We start from the raw sequence: 25,024 nt of genomic DNA on the forward strand, positions 1-25,024 counted from the left end.
ACTGGCACCTTCTACAACAGGTGTGAGGCCCTGGAGGTAGAGGGTCGGACAAATGATGAGGTGAGCTCTTCTGGGGCAGAGGGGCCCCTAAAACAGCACCATCTGTACCCCACATCAAGGCCTCCTCTGTTCTGAGGAAAGGAAAGGTAATTTTAATTAGACACTCCCTTCTGCAGGGAGTCAGGGCCTGATGTGTTGGCCAGGCTGGCACTCACGTGTCAGGCACAAAGGGTTACAGTGACTGGGGAACATCAGGCTGTCACTACTGGGGTTCTGCAGGGCTCCATCCTCATCCAGTTCTCTTCAACATCTTCCTTAGCAGCTTGGGTGCAGGGCTCAAGGAATTCTAGGTTTGGCATTGACACTAAACTGGGAGGAGCTGTCAGCTCCCTCCAGTGCAGAGAGGCCCTGCAGAGGGACCTTGACAAATTAGAGAAGGGCAATCATGAGCAATATGGAGTTTAACAAGGGCAAGTGCTGGAACCTGCACCTGAGACAGGGAAACCCTGGTTGTGTGTACAGACTGGGGAACAAGGCACTGGAAAGCAGTGCCAAGAAAATGGACCTGAGGGTGCTGGTTGATGGCAAGCTGAACATGAGCCAGCAGTGCCCTGGCAGCCAGGAGGGCCAACTCTGTCCTGGGGAGCATCAGGGACAGCATCACCAGCTGGGCAAGGGAGGGGATTGTCCCCTCTGCTGTGCACTGGGGCAGACTCACCTCTAGTGCTGTGTGCAGTCTGGGCACCACAACAAAAAAGACATGAAGTGATTAGAGAGCACCTGAAGAAGGGCCACAGGGATGGTGAAGGGTCTGGAGGGGAATCATATAAGGAGCAGCTGAGGTCACTTGGCCTGTTCAGCCTGTGGGGGAGGCTGAGGGGAGACCTCACTGCAGTCTGCAACTTCCACATGAGGGGAAGAGGAGGGGCAAGCACTGATTTTTTCTCTCCTGTGACCAGTGACAGGACTCAAGGAAATGGCATGGAGCTGAGTCAGGGGAGGTTTAGGTTGGATGTCAGGAAAAAGTTTTTTACCCAGAGCGTGTTTGGGCACTGGAACAGGCTCCCCAGGGAAGTGGCCACAGCACCAGCCTGACAGAGCTCAGGAAGCTTTTGGACAACACTCTCAGGCACAAGGTGTGACTCCTGGGGTGTCCTGCACATGGCCAGCAGTTGGGCTCGATGGTGCTGATGGATCCCATTCAACTCAGTTTGTTTTGTGATCCCATGATTCTATGATTTTTTTTCCAAAGTTCAGTCAGAAATTCAAGAACTCCCTTTTCTCCTATTCTGGTATGGATAAGTGCTTTCAGGAAGGTCCTTCCTATGAGCCCATGTGATTTGGTGCACTACAGAATCATAGCATGATTTGTGTTGGAAGGGTCCTTCCAAGATTTTCTAGACCAACATCGTTGTCATGGGCAAGGACATCTCTCACTAGACCACATTGCTCAAAGATTTATCCTACATGGCTTGGAAATCTTCCAGTGAAGGCATCAACAACTTCTCTTGTCCCACCACCTTCATAATGAAAAATTTCTTCCTTGGAACCTACTTAAATCTAACTCCTTTCACTTTTAAATCCTTGCCCCTTGCCCTGCCACTACAGGCCCAGGTGAAAAGTCTTACTCTGTCTTTCTTATAAATGCTCTTCATATGTCAAAAGGCCACATTGAGGTCTGTGGGGTTCACATTCTCTGAGCCTGAGAGAAGCAGAGAAAAGAATAATTGAAACAATTCTTATCTCATTTGCTGCACCTGTGTTGTACCAAAGTAGAATGCAATATGGAGATTGTTTACTCAAAGTGATGGCGTTTTGTTTCCTTGGCCTGTCAGGGCCAAACACGTGTGCAGACTGCTGGTCAGCAGCCAGTCACAAGATTCTGGGCAGTGGAGGGCAGTTGGGTGCTTGTGCAGGTTCAGTTTAGATGTAATGTAATATAGTGTAATATAATGTAGAATAATATAGTATAATAAATGAATGAATTAGCCTTCTGATATCAATGGAGTCAGATGCATCATTTCTCCTCATTGTCAGGGTTGCCCTGTTTTCTGATAAAGATCTGCCCAAAGCCTTGTCTTCTCCGGGCCTAAAAACCACTGCTCTCCCAGCCTTTCTTCATGGGAGAGGTGTTTTAGCTCCCTAATCATTATCATCGTCCTCCTGTGGAACTCCTCCAAGTCCTTCTCGTTCTGGGGACCCCGGAGGCAGATGCAGTGCTCCAGGTGAGGTCTCATTAGAGTGGAGTGAATGAAGAGAATCACCTCCCTCAACCTCCTAGTTGTGCTTTCTTTTTTATGCAGCCCAGTGTACCACTGGCTTTCTGAGCAGCAAATGCACATTGCTACCTCAAATTTTCACCCACCCATATCTCTGAGTCTTTCCGTGCAGGGTGCTTGCGATCAGTTCACCCTGCAGTCTGTACTGATGTTTGGAATGGCCCTGGCCTGGGTGCAGGGCCATGCATTTGACATTGTTGAGCTTCATGAGGTTCACGTGGGTGCACTCCTCAAGCCTGCCAAGGTCCCTGTGCATGGTGTCCCTTCCCTCCAGTGAATCAGTGGCCCCACTGAGCAGGGTGGCGCCCACAAACTTGCTGAGGGTGCACTCCATCCCACTCTGTTGTTGATGAAAATATTACACAGTATCTGAATTGCAACTATATCTGCTAATTCCCTGAAGACCCTAGGATGAATCCCCTTAGGGGCCATGGATTTCTGCTTATTCACGTTCCTCAGACTGTCTTGAACCTGATATTTTCTTACAGTAGGGGAGGGACTTTGTCCCCCTGGTCTATGCCTGGAGTTTCACAGACTTAGGAGATTGGAAAGAGAGACTGCCAGTGAAAACTAACGCAAAAAAATTGTGGGGTACCTCAGTATTCTCTATGACAGCAGTCACTAAATCTCCTTTCTTTTTTATTGGGGGGCCCATTTTATTTAGTCCTCCTTTTCTGGCCAGTGTATCAACAGAAGCCCACATTATTCTTCATGTCCATTGTCACACTTAGTTACAGATGTACTTTAGTTTTTCTGATTCCATTCCTACACATCTGGACCGCCCCAGGCACTCTATATCCTTCCCAAGATATGTCCCTGCTTCCACCACCTGTGCATTTATTCTTGCACTTCACTTTGACCAGAAGGTTTTTACTCAGCCATATTGGTCTTTTACCTTCCTAGCCTGCTTTCTTGCATGTGGGAATCAGTGCACCTGCTCCATGGTACAAATGTCCTTAAATAACTTTCAGGCTTGATTAACCTTCTCCTTGATCCCCGAGGGCAGCTTTCAAGGGGTTTCCATATCCTATTTTCTTAAGCAACTGAATTTAGTTTGCTAAATTAAATGTCTTGTCTCTGTGCTTTGCCTGGCTCATATCCCCCAAATTTGTGACAGGTCTGGGCTCAGGCAGCAGCCCAGGCTGCAGCTGCTCCTGACCTCTTCAATTAGTTAATGTTTGCTGGCAAGAACAGGTCGAGTACTGCTTCTCCTCTGGTTGGACTTTCTTTCACCTGATAAAAATTCATCTTCAACATGCTCTAGGAGTCTCCTGGATAGTTACCCAGGCTTTCTGTGCCACGTTTCCAGCAGATGTCAGGTTGGCTGATGTGCCCCAACAGGAGCCTGTGGATATGATGGCACCCGCAGTTGAAGAAAGAAGCTTCATCAGCATCCTCCTTCCTTTGTTTGGGTGGTAAATACTGACAGTGAGGTTCCCTTTTTTGGCTTGGCCTCTAGTTTTGTACCCAGAAGCTCTCAGGTGTTTGTCCTGGTTTTCTAACACAGTTCTTTGCAATTAATCCACTTCTTTGTTTTCACATAGAAGACAGCCTGCCCCGCCCTTCTTTCCTGACCCCTCTCAACAGTTTGTAGCCATCCATGTCAGCACTTCAGTCCTGCAATTGATCTCACTGAGTGGACTGTGGCTGTGACTGACTCTCAGTGTTGGCCCAGGGGGAAATATGGAGACATCCATCTCACAGGTGCAGCTGGAGGCAGGAGTGCAGCCTATCTGTGCATACCTCAAACAGGGTGACCAGGTCATGCACAAAGCCTGTGGCTGCAAAGCCCAGCATTGCCGTGTTTTTCACCTGGGGCTGCCTAAGTCTGCACAGTAACTTCAGTGTTTTCTCAAACCCTTCCTGGTGCTTGTGCTACTTCACATATGTTGTGCAGATAAGTTCATTCTGACTTTTGGGTGCTTCTGGTACAAGAATACCCCCCATAACTAAAATCATAGAGTTACTCATGGCAACTCAAACCTGCCCTTGATGTGACTGTACACTTTGTGTGATTTGAAAGACATCTTTTGTCCATGCATGATGGTTTTATTTAAAAACTGATTTATCATGATATTCTAAACCATAATGCATTGTTACATGAGTAAGAAAACTTCATGTCTCAATAGGGAAGAACTTATCATTACATACTGTTCAGTTTACAGCAAAGGACTCCTGCCCATGACAAAAGTTTTTTGTATTCATAGAGATTTAAAGGCCCCAGATAGAACACCAATCTCTTAAAATAAGAAATCCATGGGCAGAGTTTTAGTTGGCATTAGGCAGCAAATTTAGGTACTACACAGATACAGCTTGCTTTTTTTTTTTTTTATAATTACCTTCTTACAAAAATACTCAGATTTTTTCAATGGTTTCATTTTTGTTCAAAGCAAGAGAAAAATAGTTCCTTGATCATTCCACACCACAAAGTTTTTGATAACTTCTGAGCTCAGTTAAAGGAGAATTTCAAGAATCAGTTCAGATCAATCAATCAATCAGTTGAATTGCTATGATTCTTTTACAGTTTTAGTGCACATGGTGAGTGGAGCAGGGACTGTGACAGTGACTGGGCACAGCCACACCATCCTGGGTCACTGAGCAAGTCTGCTGGGGTGGGGTTGGTGTGAGGTGGAGCCAGGGAAGTGGAGCCAGTGGAGTCAGAGACCCACAGGGACCCCTGTGGAAGGTAAAACCTGAGACTGAATGCAGCCCCAAAGTCAAAGGGTTAAAACCAGCAGGTAGAGTGCAGAGTTTCAAGTTTGAGAAGACTTGAAAAACAAATCACCTTCAAGTCTGGCAAAGGAAAAGGGAGAAAGAATGTCCAGCCAACAAGAAGTATGTTTTCCTTGTGGGAACAAAGTCCTCTTGGATGCAGAAGTACAAGCAGAACTGCAATGGTATCTGCCTGTACACTGTTACTGTGATGAATAAATCATTTTTGCTCTGCACTTCTGGCCCAGGGTCGGATTTTTCCATCATGTGGAACTGGCAATGGGGACCAACTTTCCTTCCAAATGTCATTCTGTGTTCAGGGAATCTGTAGTTCCATAAATCTGAAAGCACAGAAAAAGCTGGGAGAGGAACAGACTGGTCAAATATCTCTGCCGGCGGCTTCTGCAGGAAAGAAAGTATTTTACAAGAACAAAAGGGTGTTAAAATCCCTGTCTGAAATGTGCAAATGTTTCTCTTTGTTTCCTATTTCCTTGATATCATGTGGGTACATCCACCCTGAGCAATGAGTTCAGCTTACTCATTCACAGCTCTTCATAGAAATTTTTCTAGAAAGACATCAAACTAACTGTGGGGACTCTTATGGTTTTGTTCATTACAGACACAGTTTGATAAGCAACTCCCAAAGAAAAACTGATTTATGCTGCCTGGGTCAATTTTGAATTGATTTTTTAGGGTGTGATTTTTTTATTGTTGTGGTGATGAGGTTTTGTTTGTTTCTGGGTTTTTTTTTTGGGGGGGGATTGTTTGTTTGTTGTTTTTTTGGGGGGGCTTCTTTGTTTGTAGGGGTTCTTTTGGGGGGATGTTGTTTGTTTGTAGGGTTTTTTGTTGTTTGTGGGTATTTGTATGTTGAGGGTTTCTTTGTTAGTGGTGTTTTTTGGCTTTTTTACTTTTGTTTTTAACTGTGCCTTCTAGTGGTGATCCCAGCTGTAAAACTATCCTTTTCAATGGCACATAGCTTTATTCTCCATGCAAAATATCATATCCATCAGTGCCTATTAGGGAGAAGACTGTAACAGGCAATCAGTGGCAGAAAGATGACCCATCTGCAAAAATCCTTCAAGAATTCTCTTCATCTCATAAAAACAAAAACAAAAAAAAAATCCTGGGGCCATGAGACCTTTTGAGATCATATGCAAGCAAAGTGTGAAACTGTTTGGTAAAATATTTGTTTATGTCGGTGATGGTTGCCATAGTTTTGAGAAGAGAAAGCACTTCGTACCATCACTGAGAAGAGGAATTTCCTCCCCAGCCCGTGCCAAGATATTTTCACCTTAAGAAACTGTATGAAAGCTTGGAAAGCTCAGGGATAGCACAGAAGATCAAATAGCGATCACTGATGTGTTGACAAGGCGAAGTGTCGCATCACGGTCAAGTCTGCGCGCAGGTGCAGCGCTGACAGAAGGGATGGAGTGTGCTCCTGGGCGACACTCTGCCCCTTGTGAGGGCTGGCAGGAGGCTTTGGAATGCTGAAAGAACAGTGCCTGGATGCCTGCGCAGGCCCCTCCGTGCCTCAAGGAGGGACAGGAACCACTGCGCGCTGTCCCTTCCCTCCAGGCCATGCCCGAGGTTCCCTCCCTCCCTCCCAGGGCCGTGCGGGTGCTCGGGGCCCGGAGCGGCGGAGAGGAGATGGAGTGTGCCGGACCAGCGTGGGGAAATGTACACGGCAAAGGCAGGTGGTGAGCAAGCAGACTGACAGCCAGGGTCCTGCTGCGATTCGGCCCTGAGCCTGACCGTGGCAGGTTCCCCTAAACGATTTCTGTATTTGTGGCTATTTCCCGTATATATTGTACTCCACAGATTTCGGCAGCCACAAAGGGAGAGACAGGGAGGATCTGAGGAGGAGTCCAATACTTCCACACACGGCATCTATTTCAGCATTTCCCACACTTAGAAAAGTTCCACGTACAATCACTTTTCACTCAACATCCAGATAAGATAGACTTCGTACCAAGAGGAAAAGCAAGGTCAGGTTTGCTGTCAGCCCCGCGGCGGTCCCAGCTGGACAGGACGGGCTACCAGGGGGGCAGCAGCTGGGGAAAGGAGCTGCTCCGGGATGAGAGTAGAGCTGTGGGACGGTGTACAGCTCCTCTGTTTCCACACAGACCTCGGAAGCCCTTTGAGTGTTAATTTGGGGTCAATAAATGTGCCAGTTCAAGGGCTGCCTGCAGAGATTCAAGAAACAGAAAATAATTAAACCTAATGTTTCGAGAAGGCAATAGCCACATGAGGCACACACAAATCCGTCAAGGGAACGTGTGTGTAATTAACACATCAGTGGCAAAGACGGGCGCGGAGAGGAGCCGGGACGCGGCGCCGGGGCGGAGCGGAACGAGCCGCGGCTTTGGGCACAGCGCTGCCAAAGAGCTCCTGATCCTGGGCACCTCCCTGAGCAGCTCCTCTTCCCTTGGCTGAGCCGGGGAGGGTCCCACCAGGGTCGCACCGCCGAGCGAGCTTCGGACAAGGAGGGCAGCGCCGTGCTCGGCAAACGAGAACACGGAAAAGAGGAAAGTTTTCACCTCTCGTTGTGCTGTCGCAGCTTGTGCAAGTTCGACCGAAGAAACGCGGAGTTAAACTGGTAAATTATGACCTCTTCTCTCCACAGCGCATTTCAGTACTCTGCTTTGTTCAGGGTACACATCCTTCACTTTCTAAACGTTCCATAATAAGTTTACCATCAAACGATGTACAAACATACACACAGTGTGTATCTAGCTCTATGATCCCGAAAAATACAGCGCACCCCTAAAAACAAATTAGATTTACGTTCCTCGGCGCCAGCACCACAAATGTGCACCCCCGGAGGCACACACAAATTGGATTTACGCTTTTTTTCAATCACACATTGATTGCCCCGCGTACGGTTCTGCCATCGCTCTGCGCCTCCCGAAGCACGCCCCACTCTCCTCCCTATGACACGGGCATCGTCCCGCTCCTCCCGCACACTCACAACGCTGTCCTCGATTTACACACGTATCGCCTCGTTCCTGAAGGAAAGCACATCGCTCTGCGCTGTTTTGCAGACAAATCACTGCGCCCGACGATGCACGCAGTGCTCAGCAGCCCCGTATCTGTGAGTCGCCCTGCGCCGCCGTTCCCGCACTCCCCACCCTCTGCCAAAACCACATCGCTCCGCGCCCTCAATCCACGTGAGCCTTACATCCCGACACTCAGAGCCCTCCGCACCCTGACACACACATCGCTCTGCTCTCTACGACATACGGCACCTCCTGCGCCCAGCAAACACACAGATCCTTCTGCACCAGCTGACAAATATTGTTCAGCGCCTGCTAGGGCATCCTTTCGATCCTCCCCGACGGAAGAATCATTCTGATCCCCGACGGGCGGACGCGGCCTCTGCTGCTTCCCTCTACAGCCATTGCTGCGCGCCCCCCGACACACCCCTCAGTCAGCGCCCGGCGGGGCGCGGATGCCTCCTCTGCCGGTGACACAGGGATCGCTGTGCGCTCCAAACGGCGAACACTCCGCTTTGCTCTTCCCAGGCACACGCGCGTCCCTCGGCGCCCGCGGAGAGCGCGCATATCGCCTCACTGCGCCCGCGGTGTCCCCGCCCTGCTGTGCCGCGCGAATAACGCTGCATTTTGATAGCCAGGGAACAGGAATATCCACGTGCATGGATCTGGGGCGACGGCGACGACATCTTTCTACAGTCCGCGAGAAGTCACAGTGCTCGGCAACCCCGTCTCGGAAACCGCCCCGCACACCAACGGAGCGTGCAGCTGGCAGGGGAAAACAGCAGCCGTCCCCATGGACACCGAGGCTCTCAGCAAATACAACAGATCCAAGTAAGCTGCTTCTGTGCCAGACCTCCTGGACTATCTTTTTAATAAGAGAGCTGATGCTATGGCGATCTGCACTTTGCTGTCCCGTTCGGTTTTTTGGTTTTTTTTTTTTGGAAAACAGAGGTAACGGTGTGGAATCATTGTAAATTGTAAGGAAAGTGGGACGTGTATTGTTTGAGGTAAAAGGATGGGCTCTACATCTGCTTCGGAGAAGGGAACGTTCATAATTCGCTTGAAAAACCCTGTGAGCTCGCTTTTGGTACATGCACGGATAGGGGGTGGCGGGTTAGACAAACAAGCGCAGTCTGTGGTCCCAAAACTGCCGAAACACATCTGTTCCTGACTGCTAGTACGAGGTGCTTCCCTCTTGAGCTACGCGGATGGTTGACGGTGTGAATGGGGAGCATTTAAAGCACAGGCGGTTGCAGATGACGGCCCTGTGCCCTTGTTTTTCAGTTAGTTTGTTTTTGAGCAAAAGGATCCGAGATGAATGCTCTCCCTCCTTCCCTCCCATCAGTAAGCGTTCTCGCCCCCGAACTGCACAGTCCGGCACAGGCAGTAGCCCCGAGCAAAGGTTCCCCAGTGCGGCTCTTTCCCGGCTTTCGTGCGCCCCCCGCTCTGTCCCCGCCGTGTCCCCGCGCCCCGCACTCTCCGCCGCCGAGCGCAGGACGGGGCTGCAGCGCGCGGGCAGAGCCGGGGCCGCGCCGCTGCCGCGTTCGGTCCGACCTGAGTGAGGACTGCGCGGAGCCTCCCCGCGGGCGGGCCCGGCCGCCTCCTGCCCCTCCCGCCCGGCGCTGATTGGTGCCGCTCGCGGCTCGCGGCCCGAGCGCGCGCTGCCCCGGGGCGCGCTGCCCGCAAGGGACGCGGCGCTTCCAGCGGGCCGGGACAGTGGCCGGGAGAGCTCGGCGGGGCCGGGCAAGGCGGCTGCCGCCTGCGCCTTCGGTCTTGCTGCCGCGGCCCTGAACCGAAGGCGGATAATGAGCGGCAAGATACCGCGAGCTCTCGGGGAAGGAGGTGGCTGCCGGCGATAGCTTTAGCCAGCGGTCCCGAGGCCGGGAATGGACGCGAGCGAAGCGGCTTTAGTAAAAACAGGGCGAGCCCGAGGCTCGGGCGGCGAGCCCGCCCGGGCCCGCTCTCCGGCGGTGCCGCCGCCGCCGAGCCCCGCAAGCCGCTGCTGGAAGGGGGAAAGGGGCGGGGCGAGACCAGGGCGCGTTTCCCGCCCCGAAGGCGGGGGCTTTTCCCGGGCTCGCGACAAACGCCCAATGGCAGCCGGCCGCTGCCGCGCGGGCGGCCAATGGGCGCGGGCAGCGGGGTTATAAATAGCGGCGGCTGTGAGCCGGGGGCGCAGTAAGTGCGGAGCGCTGTGAGCGGCGGGGTGATGGCGCGCACGAAGCAGACGGCGCGGAAGTCGACGGGCGGCAAGGCGCCCCGCAAGCAGCTGGCCACCAAGGCTGCCCGCAAGAGCGCGCCGGCCACGGGCGGCGTCAAGAAGCCGCACCGCTACCGGCCCGGCACGGTGGCGCTGCGCGAGATCCGGCGCTACCAGAAGTCCACGGAGCTGCTGATCCGCAAGCTGCCCTTCCAGCGGCTGGTGCGCGAGATCGCGCAGGACTTCAAGACCGACCTGCGCTTCCAGAGCTCGGCCGTCATGGCGCTGCAGGAGGCCAGCGAGGCCTACCTGGTGGGGCTCTTCGAGGACACCAACCTGTGCGCTATCCACGCCAAGCGCGTCACCATCATGCCCAAGGACATCCAGCTGGCCCGCCGCATCCGCGGAGAGCGCGCGTAATTCGCTCCCGGCTGGGCAGTGAGGCAACCCAAACAGACTCAAAGGCTCTTTTAAGAGCCACTACATGCACAATAAAAGAGTTGTTACACTAGTTATCGTGGGGCGCGTAAAAAAAACCCCTTTAATAGTGAGCCTTACTAGTTTTGGCTAATACGTCAGTCAGTTGCTAGAGCATGAGATGTACACTATAAACATGATCCTAGTAATAATTAAGTTTCTAAGCACCTCTATAGCTTAGATTAGTGCACATGTCGTGCCTCCCAGACAGCCATTGTGAGTACTATTCTATTACGAGAAATGTGCTTCAATGAGGGACGCTACCCATGTATTTGTATCTTTACAGTGTGTTCTGAAATAGTGTCACGGCTCTTTTATTGTGCATGTAGTGGCTCTTAAAAGAGCCTTTGGGTCTGTGTGGGTTGCCTCAGTGCCCAGCCGGGAGCGAATTACGCACGCTCTCCGCGGATGCGGCGAGCCAGCTGGATGTCCTTGGGCATGATAGTGACGCGCTTGGCGTGGATGGCGCACAGGTTGGTGTCCTCGAAGAGCCCCACCAGGTAGGCCTCGCTGGCCTCCTGCAGCGCCATGACGGCCGAGCTCTGGAAGCGCAGGTCGGTCTTGAAGTCCTGCGCGATCTCGCGCACCAGCCGCTGGAAGGGCAGCTTGCGGATCAGCAGCTCCGTGGACTTCTGGTAGCGCCGGATCTCGCGCAGCGCCACCGTGCCGGGCCGGTAGCGGTGCGGCTTCTTGACGCCGCCCGTGGCCGGCGCGCTCTTGCGGGCAGCCTTAGTAGCCAGCTGCTTGCGGGGCGCCTTGCCGCCCGTCGACTTCCGCGCCGTCTGCTTCGTGCGCGCCATCACTCCGCCGCTCACAGCGCTCCGCACTTACTGCGCCCCCGGCTCACAGCCGCCGCTATTTATAACCCCGCTGCCCGCGCCCATTGGCCGCCCGCGCGGCAGCGGCCGGCTGCCATTGGGCGTTTGTCGCGAGCCCGGGAAAAGCCCCCGCCTTCGGGGCGGGAAACGCACCCTGGTCTCGCCCCGCCCCTTTCCCCCTTCCAGCAGCGGCTTGCGGGGCTCGGCGGCGGCGGCGGCACCGCCGGAGAGCGGGCCCGGGCGGGCTCGCCGCCCGAGCCTCGGGCTCGCCCTGTTTTTACTAAAGCCGCTTCGCTCGCGTCCATTCCCGGCCTCGGGACCGCTGGCTAAAGCTATCGCCGGCAGCCACCTCCTTCCCCGAGAGCTCGCGGTATCTTGCCGCTCATTATCCGCCTTCGGTTCAGGGCCGCGGCAGCAAGACCGAAGGCGCAGGCGGCAGCCGCCTTGCCCGGCCCCGCCGAGCTCTCCCGGCCACTGTCCCGGCCCGCTGGAAGCGCCGCGTCCCTTGCGGGCAGCGCGCCCCGGGGCAGCGCGCGCTCGGGCCGCGAGCCGCGAGCGGCACCAATCAGCGCCGGGCGGGAGGGGCAGGAGGCGGCCGGGCCCGCCCGCGGGGAGGCTCCGCGCAGTCCTCACTCAGGTCGGACCGAACGCGGCAGCGGCGCGGCCCCGGCTCTGCCCGCGCGCTGCAGCCCCGTCCGCGCTCGGCGGCGGAGAGTGCGGGGCGCGGGGACACGGCGGGGACAGAGCGGGGGGCGCACGAAAGCCGGGAAAGAGCCGCACTGGGGAACCTTTGCTCGGCGCTACCTGCGCCGGGACTGCGTAGGTCGGGGCGAGAACGCGTTCAGCTTTGCTTCCCCTCGTCACCCGTGACAATACACATTGCGGGGCAGGGGAGGGGGCATCCACCTCAGAGTCCGTTTTCTAAATCAAAACAACAAGGCACAAGAGCACCGGATGGTCTGAAAGCACCTCTGCAGTCAATGCTCCCGGTTCACACCATGTTACGTTAACGTAGGTCAGCCGAGAAATTACCATGTACCAACTGTCAGGAACATGCTCGGCTGTTTTAATTGAGAGACCACCGACAGTATTTGTTCTTTTTTCTAACTCGCCTCCCCTACAGTGTACATACACCAAAACGGATTCCCAGGGCTTTTAATAAGAATTATGAACGTCTTTGGGTCCGTTGAATCAGATGTGGGACATACCCTAAGTTTACCACAAACTCTGTAAATCTTGCCTTCTTTATTAGATGCTTTTACACCGTAAATGCACATTCCCCCCAGCCCACCGCCGCAAAAAACAAAAACAAAAACAAAAACAAAAAAAAAAAAACCAAAAAAAAAAAAAAAAAAAAAAGAAAAACCGGGATAGGTAGGAAGTCGTGATAGCATCAGCTCTTTTACTGAGAAGGTGGGTGGCTCTTAAAAGAGCCTTTGGGTTGAAAATACCGAAGAAAGAACACAGAAGCCGTCTACTTGGAGCTGGTGTACTTGGTGACAGCCTTGGTGCCCTCGGACACGGCGTGCTTGGCCAGCTCGCCGGGCAGCAGCAGGCGCACGGCCGTCTGGATCTCCCGCGAGGTGATGGTGGAGCGCTTGTTGTAGTGCGCCAGGCGCGAGGCCTCGCCCGCGATGCGCTCGAAGATGTCGTTGACGAAGGAGTTCATGATGCCCATGGCCTTGGACGAGATGCCCGTGTCGGGGTGCACCTGCTTCAGCACCTTGTACACGTAGATGGAGTAGCTCTCCTTGCGGCTCTTACGCCGTTTCTTGTCACCTTTTTTCTGCGTCTTGGTGACGGCTTTCTTGGAGCCCTTCTTGGGCGCGGGGGCAGACTTGGCCGGCTCGGGCATGGTAGCGATTCCTCTCGGTACAGCAGCACTGACAATTTCTCGGACAGAGAACGACGCGCACCTCCGAGAGCGCCGCTTTTATAGAGCGGTTATGCAAATTAGGGATTCCCTTAGACTAAACTGTTATTGGCTGAGGCAAGTTTTTGCAGCGATAGCGCTCCGCCCTTCATCGCCATTGGTCAAATCTGGATCCGCGTTCCTATTGGCTGTTTTAGGCACATCCCTGTCTTAGCCAATTGGAAGTCGCGCCGTCCGCTAAAGAGGTATATAAGGCCGAGCTCCGAACTTGTGATTATCGCAGTCCGTCACCGAGTTCCTTTGTTCAGCTGCAGTTATGTCCGGGCGCGGGAAGCAGGGCGGCAAGGCGCGGGCCAAGGCCAAGTCGCGCTCGTCGCGGGCTGGGCTGCAGTTCCCCGTGGGCCGCGTGCACCGGCTGCTGCGCAAGGGCAACTATGCGGAGCGCGTGGGCGCCGGCGCGCCGGTGTACCTGGCGGCCGTGCTGGAGTACCTGACGGCCGAGATCCTGGAGCTGGCGGGCAACGCGGCCCGCGACAACAAGAAGACGCGCATCATCCCCCGCCACCTGCAGCTCGCCATCCGCAACGACGAGGAGCTCAACAAGCTGCTGGGCAAGGTGACGATCGCGCAGGGCGGCGTGCTGCCCAACATCCAGGCCGTGCTGCTGCCCAAGAAGACTGACAGCCACAAGGCGAAAGCTAAGTGAGCTGAAAGGCTGCGGACTTAAACTAAGAGAAACCCAAAGGCTCTTTTAAGAGCCACCCACAAATTCAGAGAAAGAGCTTGAATTTCATTGCGGTGGTAAAAGCCCGCGGGAGTTTTGAATAACCCGCGCGGGGGGGGGGGGGGGGTCATCCAGTTATCTCTGATATTTTAACTATCGGTGCTGGACGCGGCTCCGCGTACACAGCACCAGCCGCGCTCTGGGGCGGGGCTGACACTAGTTCCAGGAAGCAGCTCAGCCCTTCCGCAGCCAATCCCTGTGCCTTATGGGCATTTTGAAAGCTACCAAGGCGCTAATACCCTCCCCGTACCAATTCAAGTGCCCCTCGAGCTGTTCCGCACTCAAACAGCACATTCACCAGCAGATTGCTGTTCCCCCACACCCCTCCCCAAAACGGCGGCAGCCACAGCATTCCAGCCCAAATGTTGGTGGCTCTTAAAAGCGCCGTTGGGTTTAAATACGAAGCTAGCGTATTTCCACGTGGGGCTTACTTCTTCTTGTGTGTTGCTTTTTTGCCTTGGCCGCTTTGGGCTTCACCGCTTTCGCCTTAGCCGGGCTCTTCTCTGCTGCCACTGCATTCTCGGGCCTGACAGCCTTTGTCGCCATGGGACTCTTGGCTGCTTTCTTGGCTGCAGGCTTAACTTTCTTGGGGCTGTTCTTTGCTGTCACCGCCTTCTTGGCGGCGCTGGCGGGCTTCTTAGCCGCCGTCTTCTTGGGCTTGATTACTGTATTTTTTTTTTCTTAGGAGCTTTCTCCTTCACTTCCCCGGGTTTCTTGCTGAGGCGGAAGGAGCCGGAGGCGCCGGTGCCCTTGGTCTGCACCAGGGTGCCCTTGCTGACGAGGCTCTTGAGCCCCAGCTTGATGCGGCTGTTGTTCTTCTCCACATCGTAGCCGCCGGCGGCCAGCGCCTTCTTGAGCGCGGCGAGCGAGAGCCCCTTGCGCTCCTTGGAGGCGGACACGGCCTTGGTGATCAGCTCGGTGACGCTGGGCCCCGCGGGCTTGCGGGCTTTGGAGCCGCTCGCCGCCTTCTTCGGCTTCTTGGCGGCGGCCTTGGCGGCGGGGGACACTGCGGTGTAACCGGGAGCACCGGGCAGGGCCGGCCCGAGCCCCCCCGGTTATTGCAGCGCGGCGGGCGCTGGTTGGCCCCGCCCGGTGTCCGGCCGCCGCCCGGTGCTCCGCGCTCCGCCTAGTGCTTCCTCGGGTGAAATAGAATGGCTTTTTTCTATTTTATCTGTCACGAAATCGTCCTTTTTCTACATCTGTGAGGCCGTGGGAGCGGCTGGGTTTTGCCCGTTGATGTCTTGTCGCGAAAAGAGTTGGATTTGAGTAGCTAGGGGACAAGAAATCCCGAGTCCAGGAAACGGATCTCAAGAACGCTAAAGTTTTGTTTTTCTTTGTAAATTAGAAATTCTTCTTTAAAGTTAACGTGCGTCAGAAAACTCAGTATTAATCTTCAGAGTGTCCTTTTTACCTTAGATAAGAAAGCAAACAGTTAGAGTCTCATTCTTCAAAATAAAAGGTTTTCAAAGAGAGTGAGGTAGCACAAAGCTGTGCTGCCGCTTCTCCTGCTGAGGTTTATACCTCTGGCTATTGTGAAACACTCAGGTATAATTTTTTTCCTTTACTTCTAAAGTTTCCAGACGTTCCACACTTCTATGCATGAAGTATGAGACAGAGTCTTTATCCCCCTCTTTGAAACACTTTCCTTTTTAACGTAGCAAAAGGCCCTGCAATATCAGTAGAATAATTTGGGAACTGAATACCAAAGATTAAAAAGTTTGTGTTGGACCACAGAGCTTCATGTAAGTCTCTGGTGCACAGAAATAGATCACACTCTAAATGGAGCACACAGTGCTAAGTCTGTAAAATTTGTTCACGTGATTCATTAACATGGAAAAGAAATGGACAGATCTTGAGTCTACAAAAGATGTCAGAGCACCATTCTATTCATATTTTGATCTGAAGCTGGAAAGAAAAGCCACAGTTTTTGCTCACTGCCCTTCTTCTGTGTTACAGATCATGTCACAGCTGTTTCTGTGCATAAGAGCTTTGGCTGCAGCACAAAGTGAGGCAAAGCTCTATATGCAGGTTGTGGTGGCTCCCCCGTTAGCATGCATACATTCTTACCAGCTACAGCTTTGGGTATAGTTTTGTGTCTCTGTCAGGAGTTCCCAGTTCCTTTACCTTGAAATTTAATGGCCATCAATAGTTTAGCAGGGCCAGATTGCTGCATTTATTTATACCTCACATAAACAAAATGCACTTGAATGGTTTAGGTATGATGCTGACCAGTTATGACCAACTTCCCTTTTTCTTTTTGAACAAGATGAAAAATCTGCGAGTGGAAAAATACCACCTCACTTCTCTATTTCATTCCACTAAAGAACAGTAAAATGAACCTCTTGAAGACTTTGGAAGACTCTTGATTTTCAATTAATTCACAAAGTCTGATTCAAAAAACCCTAAAATAGGCACTTTGACATTTTCTTACATAATTATGGTAAAAAGGACTTTAAGAAAATAAACACATTTTTTGCATTTATGTTTTCTTTCTAACTCCTCCTTGCCATCGAGGTCCCCTAGGTGAGGAATTATGATGTTATGATGAGGCAGAGAGTGCAGTAAGATGGAAAATTCTGCAAATCTGGATCTGGGTTTTTAAACCATGTTGGAAGTGGGATGGCCTATAGAGTAAGGTTCACTGGAAATTTTACAAAGCCAAGAGAACTTGATGTATGACATTTACTCCATGTCATAGTAGGGGGCATAAAGAATTGAATAGTGAAATTGTTGGCATCCCCTAAAGTTTCCTGCAATCAGGTGGAGGACTGTGTGTCTGCTCTGTCCCATCCAGGTCTGGTAGAATCCCTGATGTCCTTTAAAAACTAAAGGTGTTACGGTGCCTAAGCAGGTTTGTGTACTCACCAACCCTGCAATCACCAATGCCAATACCTGTGTTGGGACAGAAGCCTTTCTACCTCCCCCATTCCCTGCAAATCTTATTTTACAAGAGTAATAATGCATCACAATAGCACACTTCCCTCCAGCCTGTAATGTAATATTCCCAAGACTGTTTTCCTTTACACACACAGCTGGCACACAGCTGTATGCCTAAATCCTGTATAGTGGTGCCAACCACAACACCAACCATCTCCAGAGGAAAAGCTTCTCAGTATGTGCCACTGCAACACTGCCACACATTGTGGTAGTCCTCATCTGACTCCACTTTTGTCTCCACCATTCTCTATCAAATGTTAAATTGAGCAACTTGAGGCTAAATTTTGTAATTATTTTAGGGGCTCCTGCTTATTTGATTTTCCTCTTCTGTTTTTATTCCAATATTCCCTTTCCTTATTTGTACAAAGATTATATAATCTCATGACCATTTTATATACAAGCACTCAAGTCATTTTTATTAGGAAAAGGATGCAGAAGTATAGGAGAATAATCAAGCCCTACAAGGAGATAGGAATACAGCATCACATCATAGAGTAGTAAATACACAAAGACTGTGGCTCATGGCTCACCCTCCTCCCCCAAAACCTGCTGTTTCTTGTGTGATTAGCAGCACAAAAACCTGAAGTTGTGCACCAGAGATCATTACTCCAGTCGTGGTCAAACTTAATTAAGATAGGTGTAGCAGCACATATTGCCCTGCAATGCAGACATGAAGAATAACAGCTAGGAAGGATCCTTACTGGGAGAGAGTCTCCCTCCCTCCCTCTTGTGCATTTAGCATCACAATTACAGCCAGCCTTGCTACCTCACCCTAGAAGAGGTGAAATTAAGAACAGCAGGATCTCAGTGGCATTCCAGGCTGTCGGTCTCTGCATGCACTGTCAGTATGGACAGAGATCTCTGCTAGAGCAGCAAGAATCTGCCAGAAAATCCTACAGAACGATTTTTTTTTTTTTTTTTGCAGGTGCTATCAATGTAAGCCAGCTTGGACTGCAAGAGATCAGATCTGAAAGCCCCTTAGGCCCCTTCCCAGACAGCATGGAAAGTATAGATTATTGTAACCAGTAAGAAATACCTATTAACTTGCAAAAATATATAGTAATCCAAACCAAACTTAGTGCCTGCTAGCCAACTAAAAAAATTGCAAAATCAGGGTAGCTTTCCAACTATTGTATGTTCTTATCAATCATTGCATGTCCCTTTTGTGATATTTGGCTCTGGGACACAAAGCCAAGCGGCCACCATAGATGACATTAAAATTCCTAGGAAAAGGACTTTACAAAGGGCCAGTGTTCAGCTGTTTGTACTGATACTGAGGATAATTCTTCTTCAACTCTTTCTCCTATTCCTCCCGTTCCTTATGACTTTTCCACATGAACACCTAACTGCACTGCATTTCACATTGCCGTGGCTTTCCCAAACATGTAAAGCCCATCTCTGTTTTGGAGATAGAAGAACTGAGAGTCATTCTCAATTCTCAAAAATACAGTTGCTCAGATCCTCCCATTTTAGTCTGATTCACATTTTCTACCCTTCTCCTGCTGAGGCCCAGCTATAGATGTTAATTCTCAACATTTCCTGTCAGCAAAAAAAAAAAAGGTTCAGAGATGATAAATCTAATTTCATAAAGGAAAAAAAAAACCAACAAAACAAAACAAAACCAAAAAACCAAAACCTGTTCAAAATGCAATGAATTTGTCTGCTCATTTTAACTTTTAATTTGCCACAAACCTGAGCTCACTGCCATACACACACACAGGCAAGGCCAAGAAGTCAGCTGCAGGTGGGATCAGGATGAGGCCTGGAGAGGGGCTCTGGGCTCAGCCCCAGCTCCGTGCATTGCGTGCTCCCTGGGGCAGTGGGACCATGGCCAGGCAGGGCTGTGGGGAACTTGAGACTGGCCCTATTTCTGTGTTGCTGGGATAGGGGCTGATGGCTTCAGCGGGGCTGGAATGGCCTCCTGGGACCAGAACAGGGTTGGGGGAGCCCCAGGAAATGCTGGGCAGAGATGGCAGGGCTGGTGGTGCCCTGACAGTCCCCTCCTTGGGGCAGCAGGGACTGTAAAAGGCTCTCAAAGCTACTGGTTCAGCAGCTCTCTAGATCCAGACAACAGGGAGCACTTTTGGCCAAGCTGAATGGTGTTTGATTTCAGCCTAGTGTAGACAGAAGCAGATTTCAGTTATAACAAAACTCTACTGCCACTTGCACTTATTGACACTGGATGTACTCACCAGGTTTAGGTTCAGGATGGCCAGGAGCAACAGTTCCTGCACCTCAGTTTGGTAATTCCCAACTCTTCTGCCATCAAGCACATAAAAATGTGGGAAGGCTTGACTCACCTTTTGTAGGGCCCAGAGCAGCCAGTTGCATCTGAAACAGCCTTTCACCTTTATTTCAGCACACTCACAAGGAAACGTCTCAAGAGCAGCCAGCTTCAGTTTCCAAAATTTCCATCTAAAATAATAGTATTTCTATCCCATGCAGCAGTCACAAAACCCAAAGGGGACAGCAGGGAGAGCAGCTTGTTCCACCTTTCAGCTGCTGTCTGGAGAAAATCCTGACCCACGGTTTTGGTTTGGGTGGCAATGCACACGTTCTCCCCACCAGCTCCTGGTGGGGACTTGCATCTTTTCCCATCCCACTCTGAACCACGACATTCACATCACTTAGGCACTTTTATTTCCTCTGAGGCAGCTGGTCTTAAACTGCTGGCTGACTGCAGCTCTTGGCTCCCCTTTGGTGCCCACCCTGGTCAGGTAGAGAACAACCACCTGCAACTCCACTTCCCGCAGAGAAGCCGGGAAGATGAGCTACCACCTCTTAAAAGCAAGCTCATAATGGCTCAGAAGAGGTGGACAAGAACACTAGAGGGAGAAGAGGTTGTCCCTCTCCTACCTCTGTGTTGCTGGAGGATCGAAGATGATGTTCCCAGCACTTTTCTAGAGGACACTGGGATGCAGAGCCACCAAAAGAAAGGAGCAGTTTGGCACAGATGTCCAGCAGCTGAAATGCTGCTCTGAGCCAAGAGCAAAAATAGCTGCTGGTATCACTGCACCTGTGAAGACAGGGGAAATGCATGAATTTGTGCAAGCAGGCAAATTCAGAGAAGAGCTAGAGGAGGAGGAATGCTTCTGGTGGGCTGTTTCGCCGCCTTATTTTTCAGCATGTGTAAGGTCTGTTATATAAAGTGCTTAGTTGTGGGATCTTGAATACATCCTTGTGTCTCTTGTTCCTTTTCCACTAACTCTTCTGGCAGTTTTGATGAACTGATGGACAGATTCTAAGACTTTTTTTAAAATTACCAGCATGAAGCAATATTCTTTCCTTCTTGCTTACACCTATTCAAACAAGGACTCCTATCACAGCTGTCCAATCACTTCCACATTAATAATCTAAAAAAAAAGACATTTTGTTCCAGAAGCCTTACAAGGGAAATATTCTTGTTGGCTTTACAGAAACCTTTTCTTTTCCAAGAAATATAAAGAGAAGAATGCAGTATAATATATCCTTAAACATGGGAAAGTCTCAACCATCAAAGGCCCAGAACAAGGGAATTTAAAATCTTGACCTGATCAGTATTATAAAAGCTGTGTAGGTCAGAAGGTAGCTTCAGGGAGCAAACATTCATCTGAAACTAAGGCCACCTCCATTCACCATTTGTTCTGCTCTGGGGGTAATGAGCAAACCATTGGCTTCCTCCCTGCCTCTGTTTCCCTACATATAAAGTGAGAACAGGAACCTCCAAAGTTCATTGAAAATGCTGCAGAACAGCAAGGAAATGAATTGTCTGTAGCTCCATGTTGATAATCAGAGCTTCCAAACTGATGTGATTTTTGAGTTTACATCAGGAAATGCGTCAGCCACCATATGCTTCCCCAAATATAAAAAGTGGTGAGAAGTAGGTGGCCTGATTATCAATGCCTACTTGCAATCCACCATGCTATGGAGGAAAAGATCCCTCCTGAGGAGCAGATTTTAGGGAAGGAGGCTGCTGCTTCCTAGGCTCCCTCATGACCACTGGCTGTGGGAAGACCTGCCTACAGAATGGCTGAAGAAGGAAGAGTTCCAGGTGCAATGATTGCTGTGTGCTGAAGCTAAAGGAAGATGATGCTCATCTTCAGATATCACTATAAAGAGGCACAAAGTACAGCAACATTTTTGCTTTTAGAGATCCAATACAGCTCCCTGACTGAACCAGGTTCAAGGCAGGGCTGACAGGAAGAGAACATATTCACCCTTTCTGCCCAGTTCCAGGTCTACAAGTCTGCAGAGCTGCTTCAAGTGTGAAAACATTTTTTTCTAGAGCTATACCAGCTCACTACAAAATGTCATCTGCTCTGAAAACAATCACTAGATGTCTGATGTGCTGCAAATATAAAATAATACGCAGCCTAGAGGGGAGCCCTAGGATACTACAAGAGATATTTGTCAAAATCTGATTTTGGTATCAAGAATGGAATTTGTCCTTAAAGACAGAGTCCACAAACACTTTTCAAAGCAGGTTTGTCAAATACAGAGACTTGATTAATGATGGGCATGAAGGCCATCCCAACAGCCATATATCTCCTGCTGAATACTGAGTTAAGTATGGATGCAAGCAGTGGTACCTGTATGATAAATATTTGGGAGGTACAGAGGGTCACACTGCAAGCTCATAGCCAGATGCCCATTTCTCTTTGGATCTAGAGAGATCCATCCCTCTTGTGCAAGTGTTCTGTGGTTCAGAAGTGTTCCCAAGTCTTGCTGGTGTCAGCAGGGTCGAAAGGTACCTGAAAAATCCATAAGGAAGATGCACCACTGCCACACACAGTCTTCCTTCCACAACAGCATCTCCTGCTCACTGCAGGACAGCAAGGGCTGGTTAAGGGACCCTCTCTGGCCCAGAGCAGCATCTGTGGGACAGGATATTTGAAACTGGAACATAAACCTAGCCAACCTGTGGGACATCGAATGAGGCAGGAAAGGGATAAAGGGATAGAGAATTGCTGTCTATAATTTGTCACGTATTATAGAGCAGGTGCCTGGAAGAGATGGACTGGAGGAACTTTTGGGGATGACTCTTCCTTCTCCTGGCTCTAGAGGGAGCTTCGGCGTGTGAATAAACTGCGTGTGAACCTCTAAAGCGGGCTGAAATGAGGTGACATGCATCTCTAGCTGAAGTTCAAGGTAACAGTTTTTAACTTTTCCTGGACTTCCTTAGGCCTCTGTGTCTCCATCATGTTTCTATAGTGCCAGATGGGAAGGTTAGTCAATGTAACACAGCAGCTTTTGAGGCTCCTAGGCAATCTCAGCCAGAATTTGACAAAGCAGTCAAGATTTCAAAGACACTGACTTCTTCAAAGTTTTACAAAAATAAATAAATTTTGTAGGTGAGAAGAATCCAGACTTCCTTCTTTCAAGAGAAATGTTGCCTTGTGAACTCAGCCATCAAGAAGTCCATCGGAAAAGAGACACAAGAAACCAGGTTACCTGGTTTCTACCTTATACCAACATAATAGGTTTCTTTGCAGCTCTGGAAATATGCTAACAGTTTTCTATTTTCTGTAGTCCTGGAGAGGATGGGTAGCCACACTTGCTCTGGAGTGCTGCTGCCCCTGCTGGGAGGGTGAACAGAGGAAAGGCCGCCAGCAGTGCTGATGCTGCACTAAATGATAGCCCCAGCTGTGCCATGGCCAGTGCCAGGCTCAGGGGCAGCGTGAGGAGCTGCTCCTCTGTGCACCAGAGCCTTGTGCCACACAGCCTGCACTGAACATGGAACTAAAGCTGGAAAATGGACGATAAGCTGCTCTCTTTAAATGCATTGCAGGAATTCATTCTCCACGTCCAAATAAATACTCGATCTCTGCAAACGCTGCTGACAGTGTTTTGACAAGGCAATGTAGGATGGTGTTTTTGTTACATGAATGCTTGCTCTCAAAGCAGGCACAGTCAGTGTGCTTGGCTAATTTTCTGCTTAAATGGAACTAACAAGAGGTGTTCTCACCCCACAGGCTCCCCCCACCCTGCTCTGCTCTGTGCAGCTTTCCTCAAACCCAGCTTGGGACCCACATACACTGGTGACCAGAGCCCAGAGCAGCCTGTCACATTCTGGAATGCTTTCAAAAAATCAATTTGGATCTACTGGTAAAGTTGATAAAAGCTGACACAGCCCTTTTGTTCCAATTTGCTTTCTTTGTTTTAGTTTTGGCCTATTCTAGTTTCTGCTGATTCTGAATTAATGTCTTGCTGTGAAAAGTTAAGATTTGTCTTTGATACAATTGAAAAAGAAAATAAAAGAAAAAAAACAGCTTGTAGATCAAGGGTCCACTAGTTAAGGTTGGAAGTACCAAGCATGGCAGAAATCTGTTAGAAAGATGGTATATAAGTGTAAATTTACTCAAGTTTTCTCAGTTATTTGATCAAAACAATGTTAGTAAAGAAAGTGTTTATTTGAAACTCCAGCTTCAAATTTTACACATTTGTGTTCAAATGTTACATCACAGTAGCTGCAAACAGCTTTAGATCAGACATATATCCCATCTGCTGGAGAGAGCAGGAGTGAAAAACCAGTCCTTTCTGCCAAACACCCCTGAAAGGAAGGGAGCTGAGGCAATAAAACATCCTTCCTTCCCTTTTCTGGTCACCTGCTCCCACAGAGTGCCCTCAGGCATTTCAAGAGGATGTGGCTGGATGGGAAAGGGTGGAGCAGAGGTACTACTTTTGGCCAGGGTCATTGTGAGACACCTGCTGTGCCCCTTCCACCATCAAGCCCAAGCACTTTGCAGGTCACCAGCAGAGAGGCAGCAGTGCCCAGCAGGCAGCGTGGCCAGGCCTCCCCAGCTTGCAGAACCACCCAGTGAAGGTCTGACCTACTCCACACATCTGGAGATCCCTGATAAGCTAAGATTCACTCCAAGCAGGCTCCTGGAACCTACTTAGTGACCAGCAGATGTACTTACATCTGGGCAAGTGCACTAATGGCACTAGAAGCCTTTCAGTCCTTGGCAGGTACTGAGAGAAGACACTTTTCTCCCATCCAGCTCTAATTCCCAGCTGCTCACCTTTGCTGGAGCTGGTCTTTCTAATTATCAGTGGGAGAGAAGACCAGCAGTCTCACCAGAGGGATATTTGTGAGTGTCAGCAGATAGCAAATAGCAACATTCCGTGGTATGGCCACTTCCTAGGAAATAATGTTTCTTTTTATCATATATGTCTCCTCTCTAAAATCATATTGACACCTGTAGCTCCTCATGTGAAGTGCATCCTTTCTGGGTATGCACCTTATTATAGGGGTGGAATATGGGGAAACACTCTCTTTAAATGGTGGAGGAGCCCAGGGATGATTCCTGTGAGAAACCATCCTTGGCCAAGACCAACATCTGATCTTGGTGAAGTGCAGATCTGTCAGTGGGCATGAAAGTCTGGGAGGGAATAGTCTAAGAAAAATGAGTTGTTTCTCCTGCACCTTCATCAGGTCCTTGCCCACAGAGTGAGCATTGCAGGAATTTCTGACAATGTTTTGCAGCTGAGTATAGTGCAAGAAGAGAACTGGGAAAGGAAGGAGAGCATCCAAAACTTTTTCATCATCTTAGGCTCATTCTAGACCCCTTTTTTTCCTTTTCTTTGTTATTTCACTTTTACCAAAACTCGCTGTCCTAACAAGGACATATCTGCGGGCACAAATTCTAACACAGATGCAGTCACACGAAAAAAAAGTGCCCTATTCTACTTGGGAATGTGAGAAAAGAACTCTCCATCAACTGCAAACCCTTGCCAAGGCAGATGGGCTTCAATTCAAGCACATGCTTGCTAAAACAAAGGGAAGGGCTGCAGCACAGTTTCCTTCAGTGTCAAAGCTCACCTTCCTGTTAACGTGCAGTATGTACAGACTGTAACAGACCAGAACTGCACATTCAGGCATCTTTAAAATGGTGCTTTCTCTTTTCATGTCTGTGACAGGTTGAAATAACTCTTCCATGCTATTTATTTTTTCATTCATGTTTCCTCTCCTGCA

The 25,024-nt window shown here is 50.2% G+C and overlaps 5 protein-coding genes across 6 annotated transcripts; 2 read left to right on the top strand and 3 right to left on the bottom strand.

Moving 5' to 3' along the window:
* Nucleotides 1-10,190: 10,190 nt before the first annotated feature.
* Nucleotides 10,191-10,601, top strand: LOC118697864 (histone H3). The gene has a single exon (XM_036400837.1). The coding sequence runs from the start codon at nucleotides 10,191-10,193 to the stop codon at nucleotides 10,599-10,601; it is 411 nt and encodes a 136-aa protein (XP_036256730.1).
* Nucleotides 10,602-10,986: 385 nt separating this feature from the next.
* On the bottom strand, nucleotides 10,987-12,952 carry LOC118697863 (histone H3). The gene is made up of 2 exons (XM_036400835.2): nucleotides 12,940-12,952; nucleotides 10,987-11,460 (listed from the first exon to the last, which is right to left on the bottom strand). Exon 2 carries the CDS (start codon nucleotides 11,456-11,458, stop codon nucleotides 11,048-11,050), a length of 411 nt encoding a protein of 136 aa, XP_036256728.1. The 5' UTR covers nucleotides 11,459-11,460; nucleotides 12,940-12,952; the 3' UTR covers nucleotides 10,987-11,047.
* Nucleotides 12,923-13,334, bottom strand: LOC118697870 (histone H2B 5). Its single transcript, XM_036400845.2, has one exon. It carries the CDS (start codon nucleotides 13,329-13,331, stop codon nucleotides 12,951-12,953), a length of 381 nt encoding a protein of 126 aa, XP_036256738.1. The 5' UTR covers nucleotides 13,332-13,334; the 3' UTR covers nucleotides 12,923-12,950.
* Nucleotides 13,335-13,665: 331 nt separating this feature from the next.
* Nucleotides 13,666-14,082, top strand: LOC118697865 (histone H2A-IV). Of its 2 annotated transcripts, XM_036400839.2 has the most exons (2): nucleotides 13,666-13,746; nucleotides 13,852-14,082. In XM_036400839.2, the coding sequence occupies exons 1-2, from the start codon at nucleotides 13,666-13,668 to the stop codon at nucleotides 14,053-14,055; spliced, it is 285 nt and encodes a 94-aa protein (XP_036256732.1). In that variant the 3' UTR covers nucleotides 14,056-14,082. The 2 variants fall into 2 exon arrangements, with proteins under 2 accessions (XP_036256732.1, XP_036256731.1); XM_036400838.2 differs by having other exon boundaries at nucleotides 13,666-14,082.
* A 410-nt stretch (nucleotides 14,083-14,492) lies between these two features.
* LOC118698092 (histone H1.10-like) lies at nucleotides 14,493-16,276 on the bottom strand. Its single transcript, XM_036401172.2, is given in 3 exon segments — nucleotides 14,493-14,796; nucleotides 14,799-15,139; nucleotides 16,258-16,276. Coding segments are annotated over 3 exon segments (618 nt in total). The 3' UTR covers nucleotides 14,493-14,538.
* Nucleotides 16,277-25,024: the final 8,748 nt, after the last annotated feature.

Source organism: Molothrus ater, chromosome 5, assembly GCF_012460135.2.
Source record: "Molothrus ater isolate BHLD 08-10-18 breed brown headed cowbird chromosome 5, BPBGC_Mater_1.1, whole genome shotgun sequence".
Taxonomy (NCBI): domain Eukaryota; kingdom Metazoa; phylum Chordata; class Aves; order Passeriformes; family Icteridae; genus Molothrus; species Molothrus ater.